This window comes from Plectropomus leopardus, chromosome 24 (genome assembly GCF_008729295.1).
Source record: "Plectropomus leopardus isolate mb chromosome 24, YSFRI_Pleo_2.0, whole genome shotgun sequence".
Taxonomy (NCBI): Eukaryota; Metazoa; Chordata; class Actinopteri; order Perciformes; family Serranidae; genus Plectropomus; species Plectropomus leopardus.
In genome coordinates, this window is record NC_056486.1 from 2,903,349 (window position 1) to 2,912,931 (window position 9,583).

General features: G+C 37.0%; 1 protein-coding gene across 1 annotated transcript; it reads right to left on the minus strand.

Annotated features, from left to right (window-relative positions):
* Positions 1-190: 190 nt before the first annotated feature.
* eed (embryonic ectoderm development) lies at positions 191-9,310 on the minus strand. Its single transcript, XM_042513091.1, has 12 exons — positions 9,158-9,310; positions 7,185-7,337; positions 6,813-6,905; positions 6,095-6,160; positions 5,656-5,781; positions 4,886-4,967; positions 3,543-3,634; positions 3,318-3,451; positions 3,129-3,234; positions 2,007-2,165; positions 1,783-1,856; positions 191-1,097 (listed from the first exon to the last, which is right to left on the minus strand). Exons 1-12 carry the CDS (start codon positions 9,275-9,277, stop codon positions 971-973), a joined length of 1,332 nt encoding a protein of 443 aa, XP_042369025.1. The 5' UTR covers positions 9,278-9,310; the 3' UTR covers positions 191-970.
* Between the last annotated feature and the right edge of the window lie 273 nt (positions 9,311-9,583).

Here is a 9,583-nt window from a genome sequence, read left to right on the forward strand (position 1 = left end):
AGATTAGTTGGTCATTTTCAAAATAAAAACCAGTTTGGGGGACTGAAATTAGCAAAATATTACTGACAATGACAACAAACACAACATTTTCCAGATTTTTTTTTAGCCAAACTAGATTTACCGCCTCATGAGCACCCAAGCTTAGTGTCAGATATTTTTTAACACTCAATAACTGCAAAAACTGGTCGAGTATATTTACAAAATACATTTTATTGAGTACTCAAAGCCTCTAAAGTCAAATGGTTTTACTGTAAAGATGCAACAGTCAAAGTGTGTTTATGTGGAGGAGCGAGCAAGAGGAGAGGCGTCGAAGCAAACAGGACGTTTAAAATAAAACGATGCAAAGAAATGTACAAAAATAATCCCACAAAAATCTTCATTTCTTGTGTGTGGACTTACAGATAAAAAAAAATTTAAAAAAAAAACGTGGCACACTGCAAGTAAAATCCTTCTTAAGTCATTTCATCTGTTGTGTCTTTAAGTTTTTTTTTTCTAAAACGTGACCAAAAGTTGATTGAGATGATTCCACTTGTTTTGTTGTTATTCATGTTTGAATAAATGAGACTGCATAGAAATCTAGAAGGCACACACATTTCACCGACGTCTCGCTCCTCAACATTTAAATTCTACTTCAGTTAAAATATTTATCATGATTTGAACCAAAGTCCATCTGTTTGTTTTTTATATTTAAAAGAATAATCCCCAGATCTCCACTGATGTTTTGTTGGATATTAAACGTTCATTCATCCAACATCCAGCGTGTCGTCAAACATCCTGCCAGCACACAAACAGGACATGAAAACAAAAGGAATAATCTCATCTTGTCTTGGCATGATTTCTCGCTTATTTTTAAAGGAAATACTGTATTTTTAGACCACATGTGAGATTAAATGTTCAAACGGACATTTCTTGCAGTGTAGATCTGTACAGCAGGTCGGGAAGCAACAGGAACCAAAAATTCGTCTTCTGTTCAGCGCTGGCGATCCCAGCGCCAGATCGAAGCGTCGTCACAAACGGCTATCAAAATGCTGCTGTCGCGGCTGAAGCTGGTTTGCCGGATGGCCGACGTGCATTTGGGGAGGGTCAGTGTGGTGCACCTGGAGACCAGAGAGGACACTTTTAGATTTGGTCGCTTTAAAAAGACGTTTTCACAAATGCAGCCTGGGAAAATCCATACATGCGGACTGCAATGTACCAAAAGCAGCAGGTATTTCACACTGAGCCTCACGCACAAATGTTTGATTTCCACTCTGCGTTCAGCGCGGTCAACAGGACGGTTCTCCATTTCAACAGAAACCTTAGTTCCCAACATTTGGGTTCAGAACATAATGTGCTTGTTGTCTGTCGCTTTGCTGTGTTCATGTGCAGCTTTTTCATAAGTGTAACGAGGATGAAAACTGTCTTATCTGTTCTTCACATCTTTAACGGAAGTAAAAGTACCAATACTACACTGTAAAAATACTTGTAAAAGTCAATAAAAATATTAATGAGCGAAAGTTTGCAAGGACAAACAGGTCATTGTATTAAAGTACCAAAAATAAAATTGGAGGAAAATAAAAAATAAAAATAAAAAAACCTCAAAATTATTTTTAAAAAAAAGAAAAAAAGGAAAAAAAAACCTAAATGTTGGTAATCAATGTTTTGTCAATCAGTTAATGAATTAATCAACTAATCATTTCAGCCGTGCTTGTATAAACTGTTGGGTAGTTGTAAGTTATAACAAAACATCATACTCTTACGTTTTTAACTTGTCTGTTTGGAAAAAACGTTTTTGGAACTTACTTTGCTTTATGAGGGTCTTCCACCTCCAGGTCCCAAACATAAAGCTTCCCCACCTGGTTTCCCAGAGCCAGCATCTGGAAATCAGCATCACAGGAGACAAAACATCAGCGACAGACCGAAACCTGGATCTGAGCTGCACCTTCAGCACCGGGACTGCGGCTGAAAACACTCAACTAACGAAACAAATGAGTCACAAACGTCTGCAGCTCCACAAAAACCTTCACCTTCTGCCAGAAGTCCATGGAGAAGCGCATGTACCAAATGTCACACTGGCTGTAATCAAAGCGTCCCAGAATCGTCACATTGGACTCATTAGGTTTAATGTGATCGATGTCGTCCTCCATCTTTCCTGGTTTCCAGCAGACGATGGCGTTTTCACACGACTGCAGCGACACACGAAACATAAATAAAGAGCACGTTAAACATATATACCAGTGATTTATGTTTTTATGTTTATTTTGACCATTTTACCAGACAAACGTGAAATTAGGAGCAGAACATATATAAAATAACTGTTGCATGTCATACAAGTATTCAGACCACGTTATTTTGTACCTTACTATGAAAACTTTACTTTAAAACTGATTTAATTTCCTTTATTTGCAAAGAGCTCCACAGATAATATCCAAAATGATGAATAGAGACATTTCAGTATGAGATTTTTAATAAATTTGCAAAAATGCATATAAAAGCATGTTTTTGCTTTGACATTATGAATATTTGTGTTGAATTAATTGCCCAAAAAGTAAATTTAATAGATTAATTTCAAACTGATTTAATTTCCTTTTTTTGCAACAAACTCTACACGTAATAACCTACAATAAAGAATAAAGATTTCGGTTAGGGATTTTTAAGACATTTGCAAAAATATTTTATAAAAGCATGTTTTTGCTTTGACATTGTGAATATTTGTATTGAATTAATTGCCCAAAAAGTAAATTTAATTGATTAATTTAAAACTGATTTAATTTCCTTTTTTTGCAATGACTTCTACACATAATAACCTACAATGACGAATACAGATTTCAGTTTAGGATTTTAATAAATTTTGCAAAATATTTTATAAAAGCATATTTTTGCTTTTACATAATGAATAATTATGTTGAATTACTTGCCAAAAGGATATTTTTATTGATTTTTCAGTAACTTTTTCCCTTTTTGAACACTACAGAAATGGTGAAATAGTGAGACTGGCGTGCCATTGGAATTTCAAAATAAAGGCGTATTTCAAAGCTGATAATATGAACCATGTTTTTTCATGTTGCATCGATGACACTGGATCGTCGAATCCACATATCGATCCAGAGCGACGTGTCAATACGACGTAATCTACCACAATAGCTCACCTTGGAAAGAATAAGGTCCCCGAGCCACCGCACGCAGTCCACGTAGTTTCGATGGATGTCTCGTGTTGAGAAGTCGGGGAAGTGAATTTTCTGTGAGACAAAAGGCCTGAAGAAAAAAAGAGAAATAAATAAACAGACATAAAAGCTGAAGATCTGACAGCCAACAAAAAATGACATGGATTTTTTTACCTGTTGGTCTTGGAGGGGTTGTACTCATACGACCCTCGGATGGCTTTCTGCATTCTCTCTGAATTGATCCGCCAAAGTTTTAAGGAGTGGTCCATCCCACACGACATTATCTTTTCACCCAGAAGATCAAAATCCTGCAGCGGGAATATATACATTTAAAAAAATATTTAAATCCATTTGTTGTTTGAGGTTTAGTGACGCTCAAAGATTTAACTGGACACTCACAGCGCTGAGGACTTCATCTCGATGACCTTCGACGCCGCCAAATATTGCCACTAACGTGTCGGTCTGTATGTTCCACAGACGAAGGGCGTGATCTGAGGAAACAATACGGTCACAAATTCATAAAAACATCCATTCACACGTTTTTCTCTCGAGTGGAGGCAGAGATCAAAAAGAGAGCTAAAATAATAAAGAAATTTTCCACAAAAAAGCGAACTGCGGTTACTATTAAATCTGCCTCTCATCACAAACGCTCAGAAATTTTGATCCCTTGAAACTCCTCAGATCGGTACTGAGCTTGGTATGTTAGATTTTAGTTTTTGTGCACCAAATAAATGGAAAAAGTTACAAGATGTATTGAAATTAAATAGGTACGTGTCTGCAGATGGTATCAGGTTTATGCTGGATAATATAGTTCCTGTACAGAGCTTCTGCTCTGATAATTCAGACATAATCGTTATTTATTGTCTTTATTTTTACTTTTTCTTTCTGTTGTGTTATTGTGCATTTTTTCACTAGCTGCAGATTTGTTTGCCAGTTAATCTTTTTTCATCCTTTTCACTGATTTTAATGCAATTTATAACTTTTGACAGCCATTGCGGCTAGTTGTTTGTTTTTATTGAATTTATTGCTCTCATATCCCTTTATCCGAATAAATGTGAATTCAGGACGCTGCTGTGAAAAAGCTTAAGTGCACGGTCAATTTTCCCTGAATAAACAACGGTTGATGATGTTTTTTTTTTCTTACGATCGAATGAATTCATCACTTGCAGCTGTTGGTCGTGCCAGCGAAGCAGCAGCTGAATGAAATGAGTGACACCTCAGTCACACCGACCCAACACTGAATATCTTGATGCCCTTTAACTGCGGCGAGGTGAGGTGGATGTTCTGGGCACGTACGTGGTGAGAATTTAAAAGGCTCTCGGTGGAAAAAAATGAAATGTGCACAGTCAACATTCACTTGATGAAATAAAAGATTAAACTTCACATGACCCTTATCAGGCGAGCCCTGCTGTCGGCTGTTACCTGGGCCGTGAGAGGCGCAGATTAAAGAACCACCTGACAGTCACATGGTTGTAAAAAAAAAAAATAGGACTATCCAGTATTTACCTAAAGCTTTAAAGAAGAGCTGTTGCCACAAAGATGTTAGTAATTAAGTGTTTTTAGTGTCAAATGAGGTCTATAAAGCCATAAAAATAAATGTTTTTACAACTCAAAAATATGGTCGTCTCACATGTCACTGATGTTGTATTTACCTTAAAAAAAAAACGCATCAAACTGTCGTCTTACTGGCTTTTCTGAGTCACAGTGTAATTGTATTATTGTTGTTGGAGAAAGGTTTTTACCTTTGCTGACAGACAGGAGCAGATTTGGATCCCTCGGATGAAACTTGAGCTCGTTGATGGCATTCCCGTGACCTACGTAATGCTGGATTTCAACAAAAGAAAATGTAATTGTAGACAGGATCTATTCATTGCAGCCATGAAAATGAAATCTTTAACATTTGGCTAAAAGGACAACGCTGTGCAAAAGTATTCACATTTATATGTGCGATTCCAAATATAAGGGGCAACAAAAACGCAACGGACTTCCACCGTCCCCTCACGTTTCGTTGACTTCATTGCGCGTTTGTTTGCAATCTATTCGAGCTTATTAATGAGTATTTTATTGGTTTATTGGCATTATCATTTAAGCACAATTCAATTCATGGCTCCACTCACCAAAGCCATGGTGTCATTATAATCACTCTGCCTGTTTTACATTTATTGTCCACTTGATGGTGCAGCAGAGCAAATGAAGCACCGTGAAGCTTCGGCCGTGAGTGAACCAACAACAACGATAACAGCCTTTTTTTAGAGACCACAAATAATTGCGTAATTTAACGATGGCTCCGTTCTCTTCAGGGGTCCTAACGAAAGTTACACCTGTGCTTTTCTGAATGTGATGTGAAAACGTAGAATCAAAGCTCATTCTGGGGCTGTGTGCAACTTTTCGACTATTAAGTGTAAATCCGTCACATAAAATCTAAATAAAAATTGGCTTACACCACAAATCATAGTGCAACAAAATAGGAAGAGGGTGTGAATACTGAGCGTGTTGAGAGAAGACGGATCACCTTGATACACTGCATTGTGATGTGGTTGATGACCCGGATGATGCCACGGGACCCGGCGACGGCCAGCAGAGGATGGCTTGTGTTGGTGTCGTAGGTCCATGCGCACGTGTAGAAGTTCTCGTCTGCCTTTGCACGAGTTTAGTCAAGGAAAGTGAAATAAAAACTCCCCCTGTGATCTTTAAACTAAAGCAGATTTCCCCTCTGTGGTCGGGAGAAATACCTGCAGTGACCCTGCAACAACGTGCAGAAACAGAACACTGCGGTTTTTATCTTGTTGAATAAAAGATCTTGTTAGACAGAATTTCAAAGATCTTTGGGTTAAGGTCAGCAGCAAAGTATTTAAATATGTCTGTATGTTTCCTGTCACTCTGGTGTGTGTCTGAGTGAATGAATGACATGAGGACGTTTAAAAAAACACCTCAAACGTGTGAAAGGATACGTCTGCATCGACATAAGACTGCAAGAGTCTTATTTCTCCCTGAGAGTGACATTCATACAGAGTTACCTGGAGAAGAGAAGACAGCACGAGTTAAAAAGACAACAAACGAAATCACAACATGTGATTCAGATCCATCGGTTTGACTGATAAAGTATGTTTTTTTTAAATTACATTTTTTTTTTACAAAATACTCAAAAGTAACTAAATCCATATTTCAATTGGCCCAATACTGACAGAAAAACTGCCCATCTTTGATCGCTGTTTTGCGTGGAGGCTTCACACAAAAAGTCAAACTGGAAATCTCTGGTTGACTTTCTGGATAAATATTAGCTCAAAGGATTAAAAATCGCCCCGACCTAAATTATCATAACAGTTGGTTTGATGTTCAGTTCCAGATTTATATATTTATTTAGTTCAGCTTAGATTGGAGAATTTAACTATTTTTATTTGCAGATATAATAACTATTGTTATTTTATAACGGCTTTTTAAAAATCCAATATTTGTCAACCTCTAGTAGCCACATAATATGCTGACCAACTACAATTACTCAAGTTCATTTATTAGCTAAAGTACATTAAAAGACAACAAACAAACTAAAAAAAAACTGCAATATAAATAATTTTAATGTTGATGAAGGCCAACAGAAGATAAAGAGATGGTGCCACTTTAAAATACTGCATGAGTCTGGAATCACTCAGACACCTCCTCATTGCTTACCCTGTTACTCCCGACTGTGGCGAACACCAGCGGGTCTCCCTCTTTGCTGTGCCAGTTAAACTGGACGCCAAACAGCGGCTGGCCGTGGTCCTCCTGTGGAAATCATTATGTCATTATTAACGAAGTGCAGAGGCTGAATTAACACAAGTCCTTTGACGTGTGCTGTTTTTTGAAGGCATGTGATAAGAATGTGCTGTACTGTAAATCTTCTTTGTCTAAGTAAAATTTGGACGGATCTGTTGATAAACGACATGCCGTGTGGATATTTCTATAAAAAATAATGTTAATTTACTGGTGGATAGAAACCCAAACACTTCTGAATGTTTTTGGGTAGAGGAAATAATGAAACCTGGGCGACATGACTGTACTCACCCTCAGACTGTTGACACATTTAAAAGAATATCTGCACTTCTTGGACTTCCACTTGCCCTTGCCCCAGCTCTTTCTGCCGGGGGCGTTGGCCGTGTTAGTGGGCGTGTCTGGACGCTCTGCATTGGTCCCGCTCTCAACGCTGACGGCATCATCCTGCAAATGCAAAAAAAAACCCCAAAAAAATCAGATGTGTGAATAGGGTTGCAATGGAAAGAGATTTTTTGCATCTCATAAAATATTACAGTTTCACAGCCGATGATAATACAGAGTTGTTATTATTATTATTATCAGTAACACTGACCCTTAGAAAACAGAAGGGTTTTTTTGTTTTGTTTAAACAATCACGATCATTACTGAAAACTGAAACCATTTTTTAAATTAGAAATATGTATAAAAAGTCTGACATGCTGTCAATGAGGAAAGGGGATGCACACACATAGGTGAGATTCTCCATCTGGTTGCAATATTTTTTCATACCTTAGATGAGAAAATGTACAAGGTTTGAGAACTGTCAATTTTCATAGCACAATTTACCTTTAACCCGAGCAAAATTGGCTTGATTTCTCTCAAAAACATGGAAAGAAGGCAAACAGCAACAGAAAAAGTAACCAAAAAATTAGATAAAGTTAAACAAAGTTATATAATTATTATGATATTTATGAATATAGTTTCCCCCCTTGCTTTTTTCCCCCATGACATTTTCCTAACACATTTTTTGAAAATAATTAATTAAATCTAATTTTTAAAATCTTTAGTATAAATATACTCATTTGTTGCAATATGTAGAATATTTCTTACCAAGTTGCTCATTGCTCATTTTCCCCTATGTTTTTTGAAAGAAATCACCCCAAAGTTGCTCAATATTAAAATGCTTAGACACTTATGAAAAGAATCTAAATGCAGCACAAGAAAATTTATGTAATCTGGGTTTCCAAGTTTAAACCAGTAACCCGCTGCAACTCTATATAGTATTTGAACATGTTTGAGATTGCTCTTGCAAAAATGACACTCTATTGATTGGCATCATGAGGCAAAGGACAAATAATCAATATTTATCCTTTACAACCTGAACAATCATTTGTCAGCTGTATCTGGAACTGTTCACACACTCTTATAGATACACAACTAACAAGTGACAAGCAGAAAGGCAAACTGCAAACTGTTTACACTGTGTTTTAACCCATCGCTGTTATTGTAATGTACTTATGTCTTATACCAGGGCTATGACAATGCAATTTCCTGTCTGAGATTAATAAAGGTATTTATACATGCACATTTATACATTATTTCGTAAATAAGGTTAACAATTTTAGCATCTTTTTACTGCAGAGATAAAAACCAAAAACGCCCTTTGCTGCAGTCTTTACATAATCTACTTAAAGTCCAGGGGAACTGGTTTTGCAGTACGTTATTCTTGCAAAAATAGCTTTAACATAGAGCATGTTTTTTGTAACTTGCATCTGTTGACAGCAGCTAAATAACTACTTGCGGTACACCAAAATAACGGACATTATTTACCCTACATGTTAGTTTTGGACATCCCCCATTAACCTAATTGTTTTTTTATCGTCTTTTAAAACTTAATTCAACAGCTGTTTTTAATAAACTCAACAACATTGTACATTTCAATTACTTCTGTTACTAATTAAGTTATATTAGCTGCTAGTGCTAACGCTAACATTGGTATGCACGTGAATTACTGCAGTCTGAGCATAAAGATAACGTTTGTAATTACGTACAGACAAAAAACAAAGTCACTGAGTATGTAGCTAAGCATGTTACGTGTATTTTGGCCAGGCTAACGTGGTCAGCAGCTGATATCCTCATAGCTTTATCACATCTCGCCGGTATGGATGAACAAAGCTGCTAGCTAACCACTTTAGCCGGCCGGCTACTTTAGCAGCATGCTAACTCGCTAGAAGCTATTTCTGGGTCATTTTTCGCCGAAAAAACGACACATTTTAACTGCTTACATTCTCGTCTCCTGATAAATCGGGGTTACTGTTCTCGTCACTGCTTAGTTTTTGTTTTTTCGCCGGTATTTCTTTTCCCGCTTGAGAGGGGGACTCGGACATGTTCTTATTTTCCCTCATTTTGGCTCGAACTCCGCCTCTTCCGCTCCGCTGCCGCAGAGGATGCTGGGTAGGGTAGTTCCATGCAGTCAGAGTGAAAATTAGTGTAATTTCACTGCATTTCATTCAAATGTATGAGTAAAATACCTATTATCTATGCTTTTTTTAAAGATGTGATTGTGGTTGTGGGTCTTGGTAACTTTATTGTTTTCATTTTGTATAATAAAAAAGATAATTAAACTAGAATTATGTGAAAACATGGATGCTTCACACATATCTTCAACCCAGCAGCACAGAAAATCTCTATAATGTGCAGTTTCAAGATTC